The 24,767-nt window shown below is 57.7% G+C and overlaps 1 protein-coding gene across 1 annotated transcript; it reads right to left on the reverse strand.

Moving 5' to 3' along the window:
• Positions 1 to 1,438: 1,438 nt before the first annotated feature.
• On the reverse strand, positions 1,439 to 21,228 carry EXOC3L2 (exocyst complex component 3 like 2). The gene is made up of 12 exons (XM_034438281.3): positions 21,092 to 21,228; positions 16,090 to 16,810; positions 11,467 to 12,085; positions 11,182 to 11,296; positions 10,533 to 10,643; positions 9,647 to 9,747; positions 8,298 to 8,408; positions 7,970 to 8,105; positions 7,515 to 7,637; positions 7,038 to 7,193; positions 6,632 to 6,753; positions 1,439 to 3,323 (listed from the first exon to the last, which is right to left on the reverse strand). The coding sequence occupies exons 2-12, from the start codon at positions 16,787 to 16,789 to the stop codon at positions 3,029 to 3,031; spliced, it is 2,589 nt and encodes an 862-aa protein (XP_034294172.2). The 5' UTR covers positions 16,790 to 16,810; positions 21,092 to 21,228; the 3' UTR covers positions 1,439 to 3,028.
• Positions 21,229 to 24,767: the final 3,539 nt, after the last annotated feature.

Genomic DNA, 24,767 nt, shown 5'->3' on the forward strand with positions numbered 1-24,767 from the left:
CGGTCCTGAAGCCAGAGGCTGTAAGGAAAATGCCAAAGGGGGGTGGGCTCTATGGTTGGATGCGGCTTATAAGTGGCTAAAGGCTATTAGCTTTCCCCAACCCCTCCCACTTCCCACTGAGGGGCTTCCTAGAAACCCATCCTGCAAGGACAGTGATGGGGGGGGTGCTAATTTGAGCCAGGGCTCCGTGCCAGAAGATCAGGAAGCCAAAGGGCAGAGCAGGAACATGCCCATCAGCCCAGCCCCACCTCACCTTCAGGCTCCAGAGGTGCTGGGAGGGAGCCCGGCTGCTTCCCACCCACCCCTCCTCCGGCAGGGCTGGTCATATTTCACCACTCAGGCAGGCTGGGCTGTTTTGAAGGAAATGCGTTCCAAAGAAGCGGGGGCTTTTTCCTGAGCGTCCCAGATTGTAAACATCCCCCTGACCCCTCACCCGCTCCTCGCCTTCTGGCCCTGTCCTGGGGAAGCCTTTGGGAGGGAGGGGGGGCTTCCGTTCCCCAGGCACTGCCCTCTTGCCTGGGCGGGCACCTGTGCGTCGGGTGAGTGGGCCGTGCCTGGGTCGTGCTCTTGCCCCCTTCCCTGTTTCTCTTGCCCAGCGGGAGTTGCCTCGGTCCTCAAAGGAGGCAATTGGCGAGCGCTGCTCTTGGGGGCTTCTGAGTGGGGAGGCAACAGGCATGCAGGAGAAATGGAGAGGTGGGCTTGTGGCAGCCCCTGCCTGGTTCAACCGAGTGACAGGCTGGAACGCAAGAGCCATGGTAGCTGGATGTAGCAGGGCCCAGCGAGCTCTTTCCCCAAGGCCAGTGGCCCCGTCCTCTGCCCCCGCAGCCTGTATCCGTTCTGGGATGTTTCCAGTGTAGGATCCAAGGCTCCAGGCGGCCAAGCCCAGAGACAGCTTGATGACCTCTTGCAGAGCCCATCCTTGGCCAAGTGGGAAGTGTCGGGAAGAAAAACTGTTTTTCTTGGTGTTTTTCTTCAGGGGGAGGGAGGGGGGCATTCCTGGAAGCCCTTTGCTGCTGCTGCTCTGCCTGCAAAGCCGCCTTGTGTTCCCTGGAGGCCGCCAGGCTGGCCGAGAGGCCGGCTATTCTTCAGCCATCAGGAAAGTTTACATCTCGCAGGATAAATGAGTGGCGTTTCCCGCTCTGTTTACAGCCAGGGATCGGCCGGCCGGACAGGTCAGGGCAAGAGCAGGATTGATGGGGACGCGGCGTGACTGCAGCCGGTCCTGGGGGGACACTTTGTCTCTTGGTGCAGATCCGGATGCCTGCGGGTGGGGGGGGAGGAGAGGCTGCCCGCCAGAGGCCAAGAAGCTCGGACAGAGCGTGCGGGTCCAAGCTGGCCCTGCCAGCCAGGCTGCAATCGGGACTCCTTGGATTGGAGCACGCACACCGCACTCCCCAGAATTTGTTGTGTTCCTGAAACAACACCTGGCTGATAGATGGCTGTTTTAGGTCTTTATTTTTAAAATTTGTAGGCCATTCATCTAAGCATCTTACAATATATTAGACTTACCAGATTTAAAAATTCAAATAAAAATCCAAATACATAACATAATAAGCACGTTAATCAATACACACGAGAAAGTAAAGAACTGAAAAGGAGGCGAAGGAGTTAAGTGTCTTTATGCAGCATATACATTTCAAATTAAGATATATCAAAAAGCTTTAGAAAACAGACCAGCCTTTGCCCAAGGCCAAAAAGAAACTTTGAACATTTCTTCGTCATTCTAGTGCTGGCAGAAATAAAACTGGAAGCAGAGGAAGAGGCGGCTCCAACTTGTGCACAGAAGGGCTGGCTGTTCACTCCTCCTGGGTTTAGTCTGCAGGCCTGGGATCTCCAGGTGGTCTCACATCCCAGTGGAGGCCCAGCTTTCCTTGGGGTCTTTTTCAAGGTCAGCCCAGATACAAACATTAAAAGGGGGAAAACAAACCAATGGCAATGGCTATGAATTGGGGTACCCAGTGCCCAGCATGGGGGCCTGGTATCCACTGAGCCGGTCTGAGGATGGTGGGGGGGGTCTCCTGCCTCTGAGCTGGTGGGGAAGGAGGGGTGAAGCTTATATGCTAGTTTGTGATGGGGGCTGGGAGGGGTGAGATGCTGCCAGTTTCCTCTCCCACTTCACACCTAGGATGGAGAGAAATGGGGGAGGGGTGGATGTTGCAGAACCCCAACTATGACGAGGGAGACGTAGGAACGATTCTTCACCCTCCAACTCCACCATGGTGAACGAGCTGACTGGAGGGTTCCCCTACGGTATAAGATCTCTCGCTATAGGCGGGGTCAGGCTAGAAGACCTCCAAGGTCCCTTTCAGCCCTATTACTCTTATGTCCTATGTCAGGCGTCTCCAGACTTGGCCACTCTAAGACTTGTGGATTTCAATTCCTCAACCAGCATGGAAGCCCACAAGTCTTAAAGCGGCCAAGTCCAGAGAGCCTGTTCTATGCTCTAAGATGACGCTTGGCATCCCAACTCCCTCCCTCCAGCTGTCTCTCCACCTGGTTTGATGCGGTTCCAAGGCTGAATCAGGGCTGTGTTTCCTGGATCTCCCCCTGCATTTTCCTCCTGAGCCGTGGCTCCTTTTGCTCCTTCCCTTGGCCTCCCAGAAGCCCCAGTTGGCACAAGACTCCATCAGCCCTGAAATAGTCCTGGCCTCGAACTGGGCTGAGAGGAGCATCAGGATTTCGGATCCACCTGTTGGTTATAGGCATGGGGGGGCCCTTCAGGTAGTCTAAGAGTTGTTGGATTTGTGCCCCAGCCCCCTTTCTACCCCCTCCCCAGCAATCACCCCCAAATCCAGAGCACCCCAAAGGCAGTGGTCTTTTGCCATGGCCACTCCAGGTGGTCATAGGGAGGCTGCTGCCCGTCCGGCTCTTGGCCATTTGCAGGAGGCCTGCAGCCCAAGACCTGAGCGGTCGTGTCCAGCAGGCAGCCGCACTCCTCCTCGGCAGGTGAGCACCGTAAGGCAGGGCTTCTTGGGAAAGGGCAGGGTAGCCCTCTCGCCAAAAGGCCAAGAATGTCCGGTTGGGGTCCTCACAGCTGAGCTTCAGCCTCCTTCTCTCTCGGCCCTCTCCTCTCTCGCTGCAGGCGGGGGGGCCTCCGGCGCATCCGGGAGATGCAGGCGAGCCCGAAGTGCGAGAGGCGGTGCAGCTGGACGCGGACACAGAAGACTTCGCCAGTGGCGATCTCGGAGAAGAAGGCCCGGTCTTGGCAGACGCCTGTCTCAGCCCCCATCAGCTCCAGGCTCTCCAAGGCCGCTAGGATGAGCTGCCGCTGGGCTTGGCTCTGCAGGCCCCGGACATCCAGCAGGGCTGACAGGTGCTTCTTTCTGGGGGGAGGGAAGAAGGGAGATGCAACAGGAGGACACCCAGCCCGTCATCCCCCCGGGGACTTTGGGCACCAGGGCTGGCAAGCGTGGCTGCGCTGCATGGCTTCCTGAGGGACTGGGCTTGCATGGGGGAGAATGGGGAGGGAGTACAGGTAGTCCTTGACTTATGACCACAATCAAGCCCAAAATTTCCGTTGTTAAGAGAGACAGTGGTTAAGTGAGCTTTCTCCCATTTTACGACCTTTCTTGCCATAGCTGTTAAGCAAATCACTGCAGCTGTTAAGTTAGCAACCCGGTCGTTAAGTGAATCTGTCTTCCCCATTGACGTTGCTTATCAGAAGGCTGCAAAAGGGGGACACAGCAACGGTCATAAATACGAGTCAGCGTCCAAACATCTGAATTTTAATCACATGACGGGGGGGGGGATGCTGCAAAGATTGTAACTGTGAAAAACAGTCATAAGTCACTTTTTTCAGGACCATTGTAACTTTGAATGGTCACTAAACGAGCTGTTGTAAGTCAAGGATTCCCTGTATGTGGCTGAAAATACTGGACAGCCGAGGCTATAGTGGGGGAAGGAAACTATTAGGCTGAGGGCCTTTCCCCCACCGACCCACATCAGGCTGAGGCAGCCTGGGGCTTCACCTGCTGGGGGTGCAGAGGAAGGGAGCCCCCGAATCCTCACTGGACCCTCAGGAGCCACACAGCCAGAAAGAGGCACCTGGCTGCAGGCAGAGGGCTGGGGGGGAGGGGGGGAAGAATAGCAAATCTCCCTTGTGACCTGGGAGAAAACCCACCCTGGCACCTTCCCCCAGGGAGCCCCTCCCAGCAGTGGGGGGAGCTATGCAGCCGAGTCCCCCCAGGACTCTCAAACGCTGGACGGGCGCCCTTCCTGGGGGTGTCCAGGCTCTGGGCTTCTCGGGGGGGGGGAGTGGCATTTTGGAAAGCTCTCGTGTCTGAGGACGGAATTGCCCCCCCCCTCAGTCTCCCTGCCAGCCCCAGATGGGGTGAGAGAGCACAGGAGGCTCCCCTGTCCCGCAAAAGAGTTTACTGAAAGTCCTGCTGGTTCAGATGCTCCTTAACCTCAGGAAGTTGGCCACACAATCAGCCAGGCCCGGAAGCAGCCCTGGAGTGGGGCTGACAGCATGGTTCCCCTGCCCCATTTTTAGGAAGGCCCCTCTGCTCCTCCAAACTACCCAGCCAGGGCAGCTTAGAAGGGGTGCTGGCATCCTCTGCTCGGGCTGGCAGGCACACTCTGCCACCTCCGCAAGCTGGGCACCGTCGTGGGGTGAATCCCCACTTTCCCAAGGGTTGGCAATTGGCACGTCTTGGGCACCGAGGAGGCTGGTGGGCAGCCCTGAGCCAAAAGATTCTCTCCCGAAGACGTGCCAACAGGCCCTTCGCGCCCCAGGGGAGCTTCCGGGCATCCTGGCAGAGCCAGTGTGGTTCTTGTCCCGCTGCCAGCCCCAAATGGCAGTCTGGCAGGAAATGGCCCCCAAACTCTGCTTCCTGTCTGAAGCTCAGCCACTTGTTTTGCTCTGCTGGACGGCTTTATTCTCTCTCTCTTTTTCTTTCAAGAAACAAGAAGTCCAGATAAAACAGGAAACGTCCATCAGCCACCCTTAACGGGTGATCTGCCGCCTCGAAACAATTCCTAAGGATGCAATCAGCAGGAAGATGGAAAGAAAAACAAGGGGGGGGAGGCATGATAAGGCCTGGCTTGCACCCCCACCCCCGTGACGCAGCCGGCTGGTAGCCAGCAGAGCCGTGTGGGCAGAGCAGGGAAGGGAAGGGTATTTATAACTCCCCAGCCGCCTGGTCCTGGGAACTGGAAGTGACAGTCCTGCTTCCAAGAAGCGGTTCCTTTGGGGAAGGCAGAGAAGGACACGGAGGACTCCCTGCAGGAAACCTGGGAGCGTCATCTACCTGCCTCAGTTTCCACTGCAGAGATCAAAGAGTCCTCAAGGGAAGAGGGGAACAGGCAGAGGCTGCCAAGGGGCAAGGGGGCTGCAGCCACCCAGCATCCTTGGAGCCGAGAGCAGAGGGTCAGGGCTCCGAGTTGCTTGGCACAGCGTCTGCTCCTGGTAAAAGGAAGAAGATGGGCACAACAGTAGAAAACTACTAGAGGCTTGTAGTGGTGGGGAGAGCAGGACGCCTGGGTGGTCTCTGGAAGCCCACGGCTGAGGGAGGTGGGGCTGGGCACGGACACGTCCTGTATCCCCAAAGTCTTGTTCCTTCCTCATAGAGACGTGGCCACTACTCTGTTGCAATGGGGTGGGGCAGTCTCTGGGGAGGAAGGAAGGGGGTCTTAGCGGCAGCCCCACCCTGAACCGCTCCTTTGGGAGGTAGGGGCACATCTCTCCCTCAAATGCCAATTCTGAGTGGGGCAGCAGCCTCCCCACCACTCAATGGATGTATCTCGGGCGTGCTCTTCCATCCAGATCCTGGCTCTCAACGGGACACACTGTGGAACGGGCCAAGCTCTAGCCCGGGCAGGCCCAGTTCACTGTGTGGCCCAAGGCTTGAGCAGAGTGGAGCCTCGGTTGAGTCCTTGGGAGCCCAGCTCTTTGGAAGGAGTCCATGGATTGATGCAGGGTGACCCAAGGGTGAAACATGGCAGGTTTTCCGGGGCTGTGGTTAGATGCAGGGGAGGGAGAGGCCGAAGTGTTGCCTCTTCTGGAGCCCAGCTTGGCAAAAGAGCCACGCCAAAAAGAGCAGCCCTATAGCCCTGAACCTAGAGTGGGGAGAAGGTGGAAGCCAGTCCTGCAGAAGCTGGGTTCAACGGCTCTTGTCTTTATCTCCTTCTTGAAAGCCTCCATGGATCTTCTGGCCATTAAGCCAAAGAGGATGTTGGCCCATGCAGTTGCAAGGAACCCACGGCTCCCGGGAGGAGGCTAGATTACAAGTTCCATCGTCCCCGTGCATTAGTCACATGACTGGGGATGGTTGGTGTCTTGTTCCATCTCTGGAGGTGCAGCCCAGCCTCCAAAGCTGAGCTCCAGCCTGCCAAGGGACCACTGACCAAAGGGGAAAGAGGCTCAGGGTGACCAAAGGGATGGGTGGCCAGAGCTGAGATCCGATACACCGGGAGGACCCCAGACTGGGGAGGGATCACTTTAGGGAGGGAATAGGCCAGCTCTCTCCCATATGTTCAGAGGCACCAGCAGTGGCCCAAATGGCCTTCACCCTGGTCAAGAGGAGCCTTGGCCTACTCCAGCCAAGCCCCTGGAGGCCTCGGGATGGGAAGGCAAGAGGGTCTGCACATGCTCTGGGGACCCCAGGCCGGTTCCCCTCCCACCCCGACTCACTGCACGTCAGGAAAGGCCCTGGCCAGGAAAGCCACTTCCATCTGGATGGCCGGCGTGTCCTCCAGCTCCAGGATCCCAGCCAGGTGGGGCACCACGGAGTCCAGCCAGGAGGAGGAGGATTCCTGCAGGAAGGGAGGAGAGGCAGTTAATGATGGAGAGGCCCTCGCCTGTCCTGGTGGGAGGGTTGTGCAAAGAAGCACCCTCAGGAAGTGGCCTTCTCCCGACTCTCTTTGGGAAGCCAAACGCCTGTGACCAGCCAGAGGTCAGGCGAGGAGAGGGACGTTCCTCGGGCTCTTCTTCCCCCTCCTCCTTTATTTCCAAACCTCTGGGGGGGGCTGCCATGGGGCAGGGCAATCCTGCCTGCTGACGTCTACCCTCAAGGAAGGCTGTGAGCCCCACTGCTCACCAGCTGAATGAAGAACTCCTGCAGCTGCTTGGCCTCGCTGCGGAGTCGGTGGGCCACCTTGGCTCTCATCTTGGACGAAGTGCAGATGATCCGCACTCGCATCAGCGGCCGGACGTACTCGATCAGCACCCGCCGGTGCACCTCCCTCACCAGCATCTGCCGGGGGGGGGAGGGGTGTGAATTAGAGCTGGCAGAGGGCCAGGACTTCTGGGGCAGGAGAGGGCAGTTTGGGGGCAGCCCCACATCCCTGGTTTCTCTTTGGCACGAGGCATGCGAGAGGCTCTTGGCTCGCCCTCCATGGCAGTCTGGGGTGCAGGTGCTCGGAGGGGAACCGGCTCCTGCTGGGAGAGGTTGGGCAGAAGAAACCAAGCCAGGCTGCACAGAGGCCTTGCTGGACATCCCACCTGGCCCCGCCGGGAAGCCTCCGAGTGCCCTGAGAGAATGGTTGGCTGGAGGGGAGGGTCTCCCTGTTCCCACCTGGTAGGGCCCCAGCTTCATCTTCCTCAGCTTCTGAGCATGCTCCGCCAGGAGAGCCATGATGGTGGAGAAGGCCTCGGGGTTGCTGAGCCATTTCCTCTTCATCAGCTTGTAGAAGTAGGGCTGTTTTGGGGAGGGGGAGAGCAGGGAAGGGACCCTGTCTCAGATGCAGCCTCAGAGCAGGGCCCGTTTGAGGGCGGGGGCTTCCCTGGCTCCAAGCAAAACCCACTCGTGACAGCTCAGCCCAAGGGAACCCACCCGCCGATCCTGGCAGGCCACCTTGATGGGTTGGGGTGTTCTTGTGTCAGCCGATCCGATAGGTCTGTTCTCAGAACATGAAGGGAACAAACCATGGTTTATGGGGACCATGATCCAGTCATCTGATTGGGGCTCAGCAGCACAACCCTCCCTGCCTCCCCCTCCTCCTTCCAGGCCCCGGAAGACCCTCCGGTTACCTTGAGGCTTTGGAAGAGCTGGTCAGCCAACACTCGGTTGCACAGCCGGGTCACTCGGTCGAGGGACAAGCCTGCCAACTGCTTCGCAGCCTCGCTGTCTGGGTGGCCAAACCTGGCCAGGTGCTCCAGGTAGTCCCTAGAAGAGCAGCCCCATCAAGCGAGCTGTGTGCGAATTGCGCAAAGGCAGCCAGGCTCACAACGGGGGGTCGGGGGGAGAACCACCGCCTTTCCTCCCCATTGATTTGTGGGGAGGACTGAACTGGACGGAAGCGGGGGGCACAGTGAGGAGGGCTTCCCTGTTGGCATAGGTCCAGGCCTGGCCACTCACCTGAAGGGCGGGCAGCAGTTGACCAGCATGATGGTCCGGCCCATGTAGCTCTCGGGGCTGAGGCTGCTGACCACCTGGCCTTCATGAAACTTTTCGACTTTCTTCTGGAAGCTGAAGGGGGGGGCAAAGAGGATGCCGGTAGGGAAGACTGTCTGGGAGCAAAGTCGCAAGGCCCCTGTTTTGCCTGGCTGTCAGTGCCACCTCCCTGCCCTGACGTTGGCCCCTCCAGCACAGGAAACCCCCTCCCTCCATTTTTGCACCAATCCCAGATCAGAACTGCTAAATCGAAGAAATGGGCCATCTCTCTCTCAACCCAGAGGGGCTGGTTCACCAAAGACCCCCTGGGCTCTTTGGCCACTTCTGGCATGCAGGAAGACCCCCAGACACACTGTGGCAGCTGTCCTGGGGGGGTCTTATTGCACGCACAGCCACAGCCCTCTCCACAACCCCCTTACCCCACCTGTGCTCAGGGACTCTGCAATGCCCGCCTGCAGCCTCGATTCAGACAAACTGCAAGCACACTCGGAAGCCAGAGCTCTCAGAAAACAGGCACGTCAGGAAGCCAACAGCTAAAATTAGCCTCTGGCCGTCCACCCCAGAATCCCTGACCGCTGGGCCCTTTGGCTCCACCTCGCTGGCATTTCCTTATAAATGGGCCACAGCGGCTATTTATGCCCCAAAGTGAATCTATTCCTGGCGGCCACTTTGAAATGGAAATTTTGTGGCATGTTCAGCCCATCACGTGCCCACCCTGTGCCACCTTCTATGTTTCTTCTCACACGGAAAGCACGGTGTGGTTGGTCAGGTGCCGGACACCCCTCAAGGAGCGAGAAGGACGACTGGCAGGCTCTTTGTGGGTCTGGGGGCAAAAGCCAGACGTGCCCTCTGTGGTGCCGCCTCTTGCTTTCCCCCCGCAATGGTGCTTCTCCCCCTGACCTGCCTGTCTCGGCCCCCATGGAACAGCGCAGACCCGTGGCGGCTGGGGCTGAGCTCAGACCAGGAAAACTGGAGGGCTCAGAAAGAAACTCAAGACTGCTCCACCTTTAGCCATATCGTGCCAGAGGGAGGGAAGGGGGGCGCCACCAGCTTTTCCCAGCCCTTGGATCCTCACTGCATCCCACCAGGGAATAGAAGCCTCTAGGACCAGAGCTTAAATTTTGGAGGAGAGGCACTTCCAGCTCAGACAGAGAAACGGCTGGTCTGTAGCTTGGCAGTCACTTTGGAAGAGAAGAAAGCCAACAGATGCCCCCCTTGAAGACCGCTTCCCACGGAGGGTCTGGCTACAGAGGCTGCAGCAACTGGGCGCCTCTCTTGTGCCCCGTGCCCAGCTCCTTGCTGGGCAATAGTACCTCTGCAAGAACTCCGCCAGGCCGGTGAGGCAACAGTGGGCCACCCTCCTTCCAAAATCCTCCGTGATCTGTGGGGCTTTGTCAGCATGCCCCTTCAGCACCTGCAGGGCAAGAGAAAGACTCAGCAAAACCCACAAGGCCTCTGGGGATATTGGGGGTGGGCAGCCTTCCACCTGAGATTGGGGAGGGGGGAGCTTCCTGTGGCGAGAAAGGGGGAAGAGGGGCAGCTGCCCCCTCTGCTGCCAGGGTCAGCATGCCATCCTCAGAGGGACCCTTTTTATGCCTGGCCTCTGATGCTATCTGTGCACTGAGCTGGCATTCTCCAATAGTCTGCAGTTCCCATCATCCCCAGCCAGCAGGGTCACGCATGTTCCAGTGGCCCAGCATTGCAGAGAAGGGACTGGCCCAGGTGTGGGGACAGATGGCAGCTCCCTTTGCCCTGTGGGGATCGTTGGGGGGGAGGACGGACCTACAGAGGTGGGGCCAGGATAGAAAGAAGCCCAACTGGGGAGCTTCCTTCTTGCATGCCCACAGAATGCCAACCTGGGGTTTTTTATCCTGGTTTGGGGCATAAGCGTCAAGGCCTTGCTCAGCCAGGGGAAGGGGCAGTTTCCCACAACAGCAACTCAGGCTGCTCGGCATTGTGTCAGAAGCCAGCCTGAGCCTTGCTGACCAAGGTGAGCTAAGCCCTTGTCCAGTTCTTCAGCCAGGCCAATGGACGGAGCTCCCAAGGGTCAGGCCAGGGCTGGAAAGCGGAGGGAAGCCTCCCTCGGTGGGTCTGCTGTGGGGCCATTTCCTGTGGGGCTGAGTGTCCTGGAAGGAAGCCGCCTGCCCGAAGAAGAAAAGGGGGGTGAGATTCCAGGGCAGGGTGGGGACCCCAACATACCAAGATGACTTTGCTGGACAAGCCGAACTGAAAGCTGTTTTCCTTGTCTTCCTGCGCCCACCGCTCTTCCTCTTTCTGCAGCTCTTGGCTCATGTCCCTGGCGATCGTCACCTGCAGATGCCCCAGAGAGAGTTCACAAAGGGGGGCTCCAAGGTGACGGGGGCACCCAGGGCTTGCAGCTTTGGGGATTCGAGGGAGGTGGGGAGACCTCTTGAGGTCATCTGGCTACCTGTCTCCTCCCTGAGACTGCTCTGAAGGAGATTTTTAATGGCTTTATACCGTTTCTATAATTGAGCAGGGTTATGGTGGATGTCCAGGATTAACTCTGGGGCACCCTTGTAAGGAAGGGCACCACCACCTGTGCCCTGGGCCCCGGCCTTCCACCCTGCAGGGAGTGGGACCCATGTGCCTTGTGGGATAATTTAAATCACCCACAAAGACACACAATCCAGCTGCCCTAGATAAGCAGCTCCTTGTCTGGAGCAACCTGGCTGAAAATGCTCCCTTTTAGAGGCCAGATAGGAGAGAAATTCCCTATAACTGCAAGTGGGGGATTTTGTTCCCACTTTGAATGCCATTTGCCTGTCTAGAGCCTCAATGGGTTCCCCCCACCCCCCCACCCTGCACCTCACCCCGGACCGGCCATTACCTTCACGGCGGCAATGCACTGCTCCTCCAGACTCTGCTGCATTTCCGGGCACAGGAGGGGTCCGAGCTCCTGGGGCTTGACCAGGGGGGAGATCTCTGGCCGGCTGAGGACCTCCCTGTGGTAGAGGGGGAGAGGGGGGGCAGTTCTCTGCACAATCCAGGCTCCTCCATGGTGTCTGAGTGGCGTCACCTTGCCAGCTCTGGGCCCAGAGGCAGCCGGGGCATGGCCGGAGGGCTCTGCTCGGGGGGGGGCTCCCCCTCCCCCATGGGGTCTCTCACTGCCTACCTTTGGTAGATGTTGCTGTTCCAGTCCAAGACGAAGTAGAGCTCGGAGAGGCTCAGCTGCTTCTGGACCCCTTCGGCCAGGCAGCGGGCCAGGCCCCGGTGGTAGCTGCCCAAGTAGACGCCGAAGGCCTGGTACTCCTTGGGGTAGGCCTGCAGCAGGTGGCCCCTGATGCTGCTCAGGTCCTCCACTGTGCACTTGGCCAGCCGGTCCATCTGGGTGGTGATGGTGCCCACTCGGCCCTCCATGCACTGGCACAGCTTCTGGCCCACCAGCCGGTCCACTGCCTCGGCCCACTGCTGCCTCATCTTCCGCGGTCGAGCCCCGGGGGCCCCCGCGGAGTCTCCCTGGGCCTGGCACCACCTACGGTCGGCCTCCTCCTCCTGCTCAATGACCTGGACCAGCTGCTCCAGGGGCGGGTAGGAGCTCTTGGCAGCCAGCGCCTCGGCCAGCACCGCCCAGAGCTCCTTCTGCAGCGCCTCGTAGAGCAGGGCCACATCCTTGGCCTTCCGGCTGCCGTCCTTCCCGCCGCCCTCCTGGGCGCACTCGGCCTCCAGCTCCACTATGTGCCGGTCAGCCAGGCGGAGATCCCGCTGGTGGATCAGGTGGAAGATCTCCAGGACTGAGCGAGGGACACAAGGGGGAAAGGAGGCTGAGGCTGGGAGGGGACTGCCCCTGCTTTGGGCAAAGAAAGAGGGGCTCTGCTGCCTGAGCCCCCAAGTGAAAAAAGGCTGGGACTCGAAGCAGGCCAAGAATCAACCCAGCAGCTCCCTAAAACCATAAATATGCAGTGCAAGACCGGAGGACGTGGAGAGACCCGGCCCTAGAATCGATAGAACCGGACACAACTGAATGGAGACCAACATCATCATCAAAATAATAAAGGCCGAGAGATGCAGCATTGTAAACCTGTGGGTACCTCCATCGTTTTTAAGAAACCAAACAGGTCCCGAGGGCCGAAACTCTCAGAACCGCTGCTCTGGCCTCCTAAATCAACCTGACTGGTGGAGTGGTGGACTGCCTGCCTAGTCTAGGTTTGCCTAGGTTTGGCTCTGCAACCCAACAAGACAGACAGAGACTTCAGAGGATCATGAGAACTGCAGAAAAAGCAATGGCTACCAACCTGCCTTCCATGGAGGACCTGTATACTGCACGAGTCAAAAAGAGGGCTGTGAAAATATCTACAGACCCCTCGCATCCTGGACATCAACTGTTTCAACTCCTACCCTCAAAACGACGCTATAGAGCACTGCACACCAGAACAAATAGACACAAGGACAGTTTTTTCCCTGAACGCCATCACTCTGCTAAGCAAATAATTCCCTCAACACTGTCAAATTATTTACTACGTCTGCACTACTATTAATCTTCTCATCGTTCCCGCCACCCATCTCCTCCCACTTACGACTGTATGACTGTAACCTTGTTGCTGGTATCCTTACGATTTATATTGATATTGTTTCCTGATTGCTTATTTGTACTCTATGACTATCATTAAGTGTTGTACCTTATGATTCTTGAGGAACGTATCTTTTCTTTTATGTACACTGAGAGTATATGCACCAAAGACAAATTCCTTGTGTGTCCAATCACACTTGGCCAATAAAAAATTCTATTCTATTCTATTCTATTCTATTCTATTCTATTCTATTCTATTCTATTCTATTCTATTCTATTCTATTCTATTCTATGGACAAGGCAACTTGCTGCCCCCTTCCACGGCTGGCATGCTTGAGGTGCCCCTCCTGAGAAGAGAGATCCATTGCTGGGGGTCACAAGACCCCCCCCCAACCTTTCCTATGTGCCAGGGTGGAGTAATTGGGGCCAGTTGGCTTCCTTGGGAGAGGCCCTGGAATCAGAAGGGGCCTGGTCAGCCTTGAGGGGTGGGGAAGAGGGTCCCAGGCTTGGCGTACATCCTCTGCTTGCCGGAAGTCCAGATCTGCACTCCGGTCTTGCAAGAGTTTCAAGGCAGCCCTCGCCCTCATCGTCATTGCAGGAAGGAGCCTTCCTCGCCTGCAGCCGTGGAGGGCCGAGGGTCTGGCTGGTCTAAAAGCAGCCACTTCCGTTTCCCTGCCCTCCGCTGAGGGGAAATGCCCCAGACGAGATGACGCAGCCTCCTGCCACCACCATGACTTGACCTTATCAGCTGAACTGCAGAGATCAGCTGGGGGGAGGGGAAGGGGCTCGCAGGGCAGGCAGGGCTCTTTCCTCAAACAGTTTGATTCACAGGCTGAACCTGAGAAATGCTCCCAGGGGCCCTTTTCCAGGTCTCAAGCCCCTCTGAGAAGGGCTTAGGGAGGGGCTGGGGAGGGGGTGGCCCAAGATGTCTTCTGGTTCCCACTCCCTTTGCCTAAGGAAAGTCCAGCAGCCTGGCTCCAGTGGCTGGGGGTGGGGTGGGGGCTTCTGGTCTGACATACTAAGACAGAGCTGCAACTTTTAAGGGCAATCAAAGAAGAGGAGGCGGCAAGTCACAGCCTGCCCCCTGGCCGAGGACTTCTCCCTTCTTGGGGGGGGGGGCTCCTCAGCATCATAGGCAGAGAGAGCTCCTCTGCCCCTCCACACAGCTCCTTTTTTGGAGGGTGAGGGCCGAGCAAGGCCTTTTGGGGAGAACTGAGCATGGGGGTCTCCCCTTATACACCCTGGCCTTCCTGTTATCCTCCTTGCCCAGTGCCCGCCCCTCTGCTGAGCCCAGCTACAGGAGGACCCTGGGCATTGACAGGGGTCACTGCGGGGTGGGCTGGCATGGCCTTGGCTCCCAGGTAAGAAGAGCACCACCGCTAACCAGCCCTGAGCCTTTCTGGGGGGAAGCCGGATGGCTTCTGCACATGTGGCCCCCCCAGCACCTCCCCCTTCTCTTGGCGCCTTCTTCGGGAAGGTCACAGGCCGCTGCTCAGGAGACGCTCCTGCAATCAGGCGCTGAATCACGGCACGGGAACAATGAGCCCAAAATATGTGCACAAAGGGAAGAGAAGCTCATTAGACCTGATAAACAGCCTGGCCAAGGTCAGTGACGCCCAGCGCTCCTCCTCCCCTCCCTCCGTCCAGAGGTGGGGGGGGGGACTGGGAAGGGCCACTTGGACAGCCAGCCGTTGGCCCTGGGAAGGCAGAGAGCCAGCGCCAGAGAGGGGCAAGCGGGACCCTGGGCATTCTCCAGCTTCGGCAGCACAGTGGCTCAGGTGGGACCCCCAGGATAGGGAGAGATCCATGGCCAGTCTCCAGGTGCGCCTGGGGTGAGGGGGGCCATCAGGTGATCTTGGCCTGCACCAAAGTTTGAAGTAGTCAGTCCTGCTGGCAAAGCTATTGTTCATGGCTAACCCTCCCTTGGAAGGAAGTGGGGGGGGGGGCTTTCTGGGGTGTTTAAATTATACAGGAACTCCTTGACCTACGACCACAATTGAGCCCAAATTTTATGTTGTTAAGTGAGACATTTGTTGAATGAGTTTTGCCCCGTTTCACAACCTTCCTTGCCACCGTTGCTAAGTGAATCACTTCAGTTGATAAGTTACTACCCCGGTTGTTAAATGAACCCTGCTTCCCCATGGACTTTGCTTGTTGGAAGGCCACAAAAGGGGATCACGTGACCCAGGGACATTGCAACTGTCATAAGTACATGCCAGTTGCCAAGCCTCCGAATTTTGATCCTGTCTCCGTCCCTGGGGAGGCTGAAAAGGGCGCGGCTGTGGGAAATGATCATCAGTCACTGTTTTTCAGTGCCTTTGTTACTTTGAACGGTCACTAAATGAACTGTTGTAAGTCGAGGACTACCTGTAGTTAGGAGATCTTATGAACATGTAGTTGTTGTGAAGGGCCCAGAATCTGTGGAAGTGGGTGACAAACAAACGAAGGGGTTGAAAAAAAAACCCGAAAAGAGGTTGAAACCAATTGGGGCCTCTCCCTGCACAGTGGCCGTTTCCTCTACAATCCGCTCTCCTCGGCTGTGTGCAGAGTCCTCTTACTGAAGGCACCGCCACAAGAAAGCGTACAGTGCACATGCATGTGGAATGGCTGGCGATTCCTTGCACTGAGTGTGGGATTGCTAAAGCTGAGGCTGAGGGGGTCCCCTCCATGCCTCTCAGAGCTTCCCCTGCCGGTGGGCAGCCCTGCACAGCCAGGCCCTGCAGCCCCTCCAAGGCCCCCCTGCGGTTATCTATGGACACAGCCGGCATTTCTGCTTGGTGTGGTTGATAGCAGGAAGAAATGAAATACACATATATGGTTAATGCTACAGGCAGGCAGTGATTGAGCCTGTGGGCTAGAATCAGCCACCAAGCCCCTGAGGGTCTCAGAAGACTGGCTGGACAGGCTGTTTGGCCACACTGGTGAGATGTCCTGGTTGGGTCATGGCTGGTCCACCTCCGGCTCCCTCGGACTCAGCTGCTCGCTTGGGGAAGGAATTCTACATAACCGGCCTTCCCAGACAATTCCCTACACAAGCAGGGACAGAAGTGCACTGGAGGATGGGGGCCTGTTTTAGGAGGGCCCCCCCTGACTTAAGCTAGCAATCGGGACCCCGTAGCTGGTCCCTAGATTAGGCATTCTCTCCACCACCATCCTTGAGGGCTTCACTTGCCAGGGTGCCAAGAGGTGCGCTGGGCTCCCAGTTTGGTTCAGCCAGGCCAGACTCACCTGAGAGCGGCTCCTTGGGCTTGGGGTCATGCTTCTCGGCCGCCGGGGCAGCCTCCAAGCCCTCTGTCTGGTTGAACTTCTCCACCAGGGACGCCCGGCGCACCTTCCCGCCCAGCCCGATCTTCAGGAAAGAGCCACGCTTGGCAGTGTCCCCGCCGCCGTTCTCCGCCGGGCCATAGTCCGAGCTGTAGAGGCCTTCCTTGCGGCGCCCGTTGAACCGCTGCAGCAGGCTGAAGTCCTCCGAGCAGCGACGTGGCTTCTTCTTCTCAGGCGTCCGCTGGCCCAGGTTACCCTCCATCAGGGGCAGCATCATGCGCTCCAGGAAGGAGCGCTGGTCGGAGCCCTGCTCGCCCCCGGGCGACCGCTTCTCCCCGCTCTTGCGGCTCCTGCCCAGGCGGAAGGGACTCAGCCCCACCAGCTTCTCCAAGGTGGCCCGGCGCCTGAAGCGGTCCTCGGGGTTGCCGCTGAAGAGGCCCCGCTCAAAGTCCTCCCTGTCCCCTGGGAGGGTCCTCTCTTGGCCGGGGGAGATGCCCCCAAGGAAGGAGTCCTTCTCATTCTCCTCCAGGTCCTCCTCGAAAGGGTTGGTCCCCGGAGTCTCCTTGGCCAGGATCAGTGTCTTGCTGTGGCTGCCACCCCCGCCACTGTTCCCAGGGCCACTGCTGGCCGCCTTCAGCTGATGGGGGTTCTTGAGGACTGGCATGGTGGCTGCCTTCCCTGGGCCCTGTGGAGAAGAAGCAATGCTCAGTCATGGCTGCTAGGAATCGCCTGGATGCCCTCAGGGGAGCCCACTTGACACAAGAGATCTGGGAAGGGACATCCCAGAACCCCCACACACACAAAATTCTGGAGCCAGATTCCAATATGGGACCAGGGCGCCGGTTGCTTTGAATCAGCTAACTTCGGCTGTGTTTACACACCCCATGGGCCATAAAACAAGGTTTATAATTGACAGCCGTGGGCTCCACCCAAAGCAAGGAGACACCCGGGACGTGTTTGCTTCCCCATTCAAATTGGGGACTTTGCTGTTGGGTTAAAGAAGAGGGAGGTGCCCGCTTCACTGGAAACACCCCCGGCAGCAAAGCTTCTCGGAAGATGACAGGAAAATCCCCACGCAAAGAACTGGGAGCATTGCAAGAAGTGGGGCGAGTGGAAGGCCCAAGGATGGAGGGGGAAATGCAGGCAGGCAGCAGAGGGGACCCCCCAGGACCCCCCAGTGGCCCCCGCAGAGAGGAGAGCAGAAAAGATGTGTCGGAAGTGATGCCATCACTCCAGAGCAGGAGCGTCAGCCAAAGTGCTGTTCTACCAGGGAGCCCAGAGTTGGATGGGGCTCTCCCCGACACCCCTTGGCTCAAGGAGTTTACCACCCCCACCTTAGAACGACTTTTGTGGCAGGGCAGGGGGCAAAAGTGAGCTGTGGAAGCTCCACCTCCCATGGACTCCTGACCCACAGAACTAGCGATGGAGGTGACACGCAGGGGCGGGTGCCACCCATATCGCTTTTTGCTTTGCTCCTCATTTCTGTGCAACTGCCCCCTTCAGCCTCACGAACCCCCCTTTCCTGCTCTCTTCCTACTTCTTGAGAAGGTGGGAAGGGAGGCTGATATTTTCTGGCAGACAGCTCTGACAGCCAAAACCATTCCTTGTGATCCAAACTGTCTGTGCCCCCTCTCCTGGGCAGGAGCAGCTGGCCCCACGAATGGGGGCCTGGCTGCTAAGACCGCAAGGACGGGCGCCTTGAAGAAGAAGAAAGGCAGGACAGAGGGAGGGAGGCAAACTTCAGACTCTTAGCATCAAGAAAGATTCCCCCAAGGAAAAGGAGAAAACTAAAGGAAGAATTGCAGAAGTCCAGCAAGAATAACAGCTCTCACTGTTCATCAGCCCGGCTGAGGAGCCCCAGCCCACTTACTGCCCCCTAGGGTGCTCCTTGGAGGCTGGTTCAGGCGCCCAGGAGGGTCCAGCGTTCCCTTCCGTGGTTCCAGAGCTTCAGGTAGCCGAGGGCAGGGCGGCTCAGCAGCCTCACTTCCACTTTCTCTTCCTTCCCTTCTTGCCCAGCCCCACCTCAGCTCACCTGCCCACACAGCCTGGAGGCTGCAGTCTCCGGTCTCCGTAAGGGAGAAGGGCTCGGCATCGCCGTAAGGAACCCGGTGCTTTCCTTGGCCGCACAGCCAACTTCTCCCTCCAGGCCCCCGGGCAGCCCCAGTTGGGAAGGTGGGGCAGGTGAGGATCATGCCTCAACCACGGCAGCCCTCGAGAGAGAGAGAGAGACGGTGAGCTGGGCTAACAGGACCTCCTGGGAGGTGGCACCCAGGGCTCTGGTCAGCTCAGGCCACCTCCTGAGCAATTGCGGGCTGAGCTACTGGGGAGACCCCAAGACTGAAAGCCCCCTCAGAAGACAGGAGGTTCTCAAGAAAAGATTGAAATAGCGGAGGAGGGTGCCCACCTGGGGAACTTTAAGGCTTGTGGAGTTCAACTCCCAGAATTCGAGCTGGGCTGACAGCCTGCCCCAAAAGGAGCTCCCAAACCTCTTTATTCCAGCTTGTCCATGAAGGGAGAAGAGGTGAGAATGAAAGTGGGGTCTCCCCGTAGAAAAAAGGTTCTAGCAAAGGTCTATGCGGGGTAACCGGGGAGAGGCCAGTGGTTTTCTTCTCTTCTGTATCTTTTGCCAAGTTAGGAATGGGCAAAAATGCCCAGGTGGCAGAACCTCTGCAAAGTGATATCGAGCCTCCCCAGTGAAGGGGCTCCAAGCCAGAGTGGGAGGGTCGGGACTCACTCTCCCACAAAGACCACCCTTGAACCAGGCTCTCCAGACTTGCTGGACTATAACTCTCATCCTTCTCCTCCAGCACATGTTTTGCACTGGGCCAGAGGGGAGGCCCGGAGGATGAGGTGCTCTGGCTTGACTCTTGTCCTGCAAGCGAGGAGGAGGAAATTCCTCCCCCAGGGAAGTCCCGGTCTTTGCTGGGGGGGAGGGGAGGCAGCCTCCAAGGAGCCTCTCTCAATCTCCAGGCTGCCAGGGGGGAGGTTCTCTCCTTGCCTTCAAAAACAAGTGGCTCTGGGGAGGTCTGACATAACTTTGGTCACTAGGTGGCCGGTCATTAAGTGAGGACTACCTGTATGCATTTGTGTATGCAAGTATGCACATTTTGAGGGGGAGGGAGATTACCTGGAGGATGATCACCTCAATTAAGGCCCCGTTGTACCAAATGCAACTTTAGGCCACTTAGAAGAGAAACCTACACATCACACTCCCTTGCCAGTAAATTTCCAGCAGGTTTCCCTGTGGTGGCTTTGGGCAGATGGGATGACCTTGGCAGACTGGCGAAGGGAGGCAGCAAAGGGACGGTCAGATGAAAGCCAACAGCAGGAATGTGGGCAGGGCAGGTGGCTCAGAAGAGACCCTCCCTAGTTCCTTGGGCTATAAAAGAGGCGGCTGGTGGGATGGAGAGAGATGCACTTCCAGGCTGCCCAGGTTCTGTTTATTTATTTATTTTTCAAAATTTATATGCCGCCCTTCTCCCGCAGGACTCGGGGCAGCTCACAAGATAAAAACAATACAACAATGCAATACTAAAAATAATAAATTAAAAAAAACCCAAACGATTAAAAAGTCTCGCAACAGATCAGGAAATTTGCTGAAAAAGCCATGTCGGCATGGAAAGTGCGGAGGTCAGGGGCCGTCCAGAGCCCAGTGGGTAACCCATTCCAGAGGATCGGTGCAGCCACAGAGAATGCCCTCATCCTGGGGGTCGCCAGCCGACATTGTCTGGCCGACGGCACCCGGAGGACGGCAGCTCTATGTCAGCGCACTGGTCGGTGGGAGGCCGGTAAGAGGTGGTCCTCCAAGTATCCTGGGCCCATGCCATGAAGGCCTTTATAGGTGAGTACCAGCATCTTGAAGTGGATCCAAAGAGCTATCAGAAGCCAGTGCAGCTCGCGCAGGAGAGGTTTTACAGAGGAGTAACGGGAAGCTCCCGTAACTACCTGCGCGGCCGCATTCTGGATTAGCTGGAGCCTCCGGGTGCACCCCAAGGGCAGCCCCATGTAGGGGGCATTGCAGTAATCCAACCGAGAAATAAGCATGAGTGACTGTACGGAGATCAGATGATCCACCAAGGACAGCCATGAGTCAAGGAGGACGTCAAGATTACGAACCCTTTCAGAGGGAGTAAGCAACTCCCATTTGCTTACAAAAGAGATGGGGATACTAGATCACGAGATGCTGGTAACCACAGCCACTCCGTCTTGGAAGGGTTGAGCCTGAGCCTGTTCCTACCCATCCAGACCCGCACCGCCTCCAGGCACTTAGACATCACGGAAAGGGCATCCCTGGGTTGGTCCGGGGTGGAGATGTAGAGTTGGATATCCATCATCAGCATATTGATACCTCACCCCGAAGCTGCAAATAATCTCATCCAGCGGCTTCATATACATTTTAAAGAGCAGAGGGGAGAGAACCAACCCCTGCGGCACCCCACAAGTGACCCCCCGCCCAAACAAACTGCTTACAGCCTGAGAGATAGGAGGAGAACAGTGCCCCCCACCCCCAATTCCCGGAGCCGTTGCAGTAGGATACCATGGTCCCCCCGCCCAGGAACCCAGACTGAGTGGAGCCCAGGCAGCCGCAAGCCGGGCACAGACTGGGGCTGGGGGCAAGGACCGATGAGGATGATGAGGGTGACTTCTTTGGTTGGCACGGCTACCCATCTCACCCAACCAACTCCGGGCAGCTCACAAGAGTACAGACAGAAGTTTCCCCCCACCCGAGGACCCCCTCCTTGAGAAAAAGGGGACAGCAGAGCAGAGCTCCCTCCAAGGAACGTTTGCCCAAATTACCCTCAAAGTCTGCAGCGGATAGGAGGCAGGGGCTTCCCAAGATCCGAACTGTAGGATGGCCACTGAGCCCGCACAGGGCATGCCCGGATGGAAGCTGCAGCCCCCCACCCAAAGGAAAGCAGGGGGAGAGGGCTGGAGTCCCCCCACCCCAGCAGAGCAGAGTCCCTACCTTGGTCCTTCCCTGCAGGCTCCCCCTCCTCTCGGGCAGTCTGGCTGCTCTGGGCAGCCGGGCTGGGGAGGCCAAGGAGGCTTGGAAGGAAGCCCCTCCCAGCCCCGCCAGGCCGGAGGTGATTCGGAGCAGGCGGCTTTATGTAAGCTGGACACAATCTTGTGACTCTTCTCCTGTGGGTCTGGGCAGAGAGGGCGGGGGTCATCCTCTTTCTTTCTTTTATTGAATTTGTCAGGCGGAATCCTCAGGCGGATAACCAACCAGGAAGTTTCAGGTTCAACCTGGTGGAGCCGGGGAAATTCCAGCTCTGCCAGCCGGGGAGGGCGGGGGGGAGACCATGGCAGATGCCCTCCGCCTGCCTCCAAAATGGGTGACTGCAGCCAGGAGCTTGTGGGGGGTGTCAGACCCCCCCCCTTCTTCACCCTCCTCCGACCTAGAGGCTGGCTTTGCACATTTGTATTAAGCTCGGGATGATCGTTACGGTTTGTTTGGGGTGCTCAGCCAGCATCATTTACAAACCAGGATTCAGAACCTAGCATAATACAGCATAATCCGGTTTATGACCACAATTGAGCCCAAAAGTTCTGTTGCTAAGTGAAACATTTGTTAAGTGAATTTTGCCCACTTTATGACCTTTCTGGTCATAGTTGTTAAGTGAATCAATGCAGTTGCTAAGTAAGTAATCTGGCTTCCTCATTGACTTTGCTTGTCAGAAGGTTGCAATAGGGGATCATGTGACCCCGGGACACTATGACTGTCATAAATATGAGTCACCTGCCAAGCATCTGAATTTTGATCATCTGGCCAGGGGGATGCTGCAACTGTCATGCAAAGAATGATCACAAGTCACTTTTTTCAGTGTCGTTGTAACTTTGAACAATCAATAAATGAACTGTTGTAAGTCAAGGACTACCTGTACACGAATCACATCAATTGTTTTTTTTTGAATTTCTTTTTTTTAAACAAAACATAAAACATAAATCCATCTTCCATTACAATTTCAAACAGTGGGTCGGTCGGTCACAAATCTTTTGTGCTTCATCTCCATATTCAAAATTTACTAGTTATTTAGTTTCTCATATTTTCAAACAAATAAACATCATTTATCATTTATTTAACAATGGCTTTACCGCTTCATAAAAATTATTTTCAAGTATTATATTTATAACATTCATTTCATGTTTCATATTTCATTTCCATGCTCCATTTTTTAAAACAGACCATGGTTGCACAAAGGCACAGGCTGCATAACGTGAGCAGATCTGTGGCCTGGCCCTGTGGCCTTTGCCAACCTCTGGGCTGCCCAAACCTCTTAACTGTTTATAGGGGGTAAGGAGGAAGGGTCTTGTAGCCCCCCAACAATTATGGCCAGGGGTCTCTGTCTTCAGCCGCTCTCATTCCTTCTGCTGGAGAATCCTCCACCGACTGACCCCCACCTGGACCAGGGAGCGAAAGGGCCAAACCAGGCTTGCCACCTACTCCCAAACTGTCTCCGGCCAGGCCTGATTTATCCAGGCACAGTCATGCAGGAAGGCCCAAAGGTGGGGGCTCCATCCAGGCTGGCTGCCTCCTCCACCTTTGTTTCGGCTCCCTATCCTCGGCCCGATCCTGCCCCCTGGTGGCCATCGCCTTTTCTCAGAAGGCAGAATTGACCCCCTTCAAAGGGTTTGGCCCCAAAGCAGCAACTTCCCCTCCAGGGGCCTTCTTTGCTGATGGCAATGCTCTGGTGCTGCCTTCAGGGCCCACTGGGCCCCACCCAGAGGGAGCAGCTGGAAGCCGCCCTCCGGTGCCAGTTTACACAGTCACAAGTGACAGCCGGGACCCACAGCTCTGTGGCCCAATGGGGCCTTTTTCTGGGTGCTGTGCTTGGGGCTCCCCTTGAAAAATATTTGGAAGCTGCAACTGAGAGCCAAAGAGGGCCCTTTGGAAGAGCCGGGGCTCAGCTGTCCAATCAACTCAGTTTCTTTTGGGGCCTAAGTGTCTTTGATAGGAGCCCCAGGGAGACTTGGGGGGAACCCTCTTAAGGGCATCCATCCTGGGGGGGGGCAGGGATTCTCTGTCCACGGGGCAGGTGATGCGCCTCCTTCCTGGGGAGCTCTTTCCTTCGGCTTCCAGGAAGACCCAGGACCGTCCTCTATCTGGACGCTCCAACAGCCCCTTTAACTTTTCATTTGATTTTCTTTAATTATTTATATGCCGCCCTTCTCCGGAGACTCAGGATTTTGATTTTGTTTGGGGCTGCTAGTTGGGCAATTGGGCACGGGGTGGCCTGGCATTTCACAGCCACACCTCGGCAGGTTACTAAAGCCAGCACGGGCCCCCACGGCTGGGGGGAAGACTTCTGGTAGCCACAAGGGGTTTGGGAGGGGGGTTCAGCCCACCGCCCCAGGTGCAGCCTTCAAGGCAGAGGAAGCGGTGCCGGGCAAGAAGGGGCGGCGGGACAAGCCACAGGCCCCTCTGCAGGGGCGCTCCGGGCACCACGCTTCCCATCATCCCCGGCCAGCCAGCTCGGGGAGCCCTTCTTCTTCCCAGGAGCGGCTCGTGATGCGGACCCCACCCCAAAGGGCGGAGGGCTGCAGAAGCCCCCTGGATTGCACCGGACCACCGAGCAACCGGCTGAAGCCCCCGCGGGGAGCGGCGGAGCCCCCGGGACCTTCCGCGGGGGGGGGGGCGATCCGCCTCTGCAGAATCGTTCGCCTCGGATTCCAGGTTGCGGCTGCGCAGAAGCGCCTCCCTCGTACCTCCGGTAGAGCAGGCAAGAGTTAAGGGCGGTGCTCGACAGACGGCGATTGGCTGCGCATCCTGCCAATAGAAAGCGCGGGTGAAGGGCACTCGGCCTCCTCAGGGGGAAAGGGGCGGGCCGGCCGGCCTGTCTCCATGCTGCCTCGCAGCCAATCAGCGCCAGCAGGGGCGGGGCCAGGCCGCTGCATGGGCGTGGCTTGGCAGCGGGCAGCCTGCAGGCGAGGCTGCGTTTGGGGGGGGGCCTGGCGCCCCTTGGAAGCCCCTCCCGGACACCGGACGGGGGGCGCCTAACGGGCGGGAAGGGCGGCCGTGAACCGGAAATCGGCCGCCGCCGGTTCAGTAAATCGCGCACTCCTCGGGGATCCCTGCCAGGTTGCGCTTCGCATTTCGAGGGATGCTGCACAATCAATCCGCAACTAAACCGCCCCCCCCAGCTTCCCCCGTGGCAGCCGCTTCTCTTGTGAGCTGCCCAGCTGCAGCTAAAGGGCGCCTTTGGCCTCTTTGCTGAGCACGGCAAAGGTGAAATGCCAGCCTTGGAAATCGCGGCCGCCGGTTGGGCTGTGGCAGCTGCTCCCTCGGCAGAGCCCAGCCGGGCCGGCCCTCCGCATGCCGCCCAAGGAAGTGCTGGGCTTGAGGCGGAGCTTCCCGGCCTCTTCGGCCGCGGGTCCAACCCGGCCGCGGGAGACCTGCGGGCTTCAACTCCCAGCGATGCTGGCTGGGAAATTCTGGGAGTTGAAGCCCGCAGGTCTCCCGCTGCCAGGTTGGACAGGAGGTGGAAGGGCAGGGCAGCAGGGCGCATCGTTTCAGGCCTTCATTCTCCTCCGGAGCCCTTTCCGGGCGTTTGGACCTTTTCGGTCATCGTGTGTTTGTGCCAGCCAGCCCTCGGACAAACATGACGGGGAGCTTGGCCCAAAGTCTGCAATGGCCACGTTGC

The sequence above is a fragment of the Pantherophis guttatus genome, chromosome 10 (genome assembly GCF_059756535.1).
Source record: "Pantherophis guttatus breed Tessera chromosome 10, ASM5975653v1, whole genome shotgun sequence".
Taxonomy (NCBI): Eukaryota; Metazoa; Chordata; class Lepidosauria; order Squamata; family Colubridae; genus Pantherophis; species Pantherophis guttatus.

Excerpts from the sequence above, each read along its gene's own strand:
- EXOC3L2 (XM_034438281.3), bottom strand. The coding sequence starts at position 16,789 with ATGCCAGTCCTCAAGAACCCCCATCAGCTGAAGGCGGCCAGCAGTGGC. Across the intron at positions 9,748-10,532 it reads TGTCCAGCAAAGTCATCTTG|GTGCTGAAGGGGCATGCTGA; the intron begins GTATGTTGGGGT and ends CTTGCCCTGCAG. Across the intron at positions 8,106-8,297 it reads AACTGCTGCCCGCCCTTCAG|GGACTACCTGGAGCACCTGG; the intron begins GTGAGTGGCCAG and ends CTGCTCTTCTAG.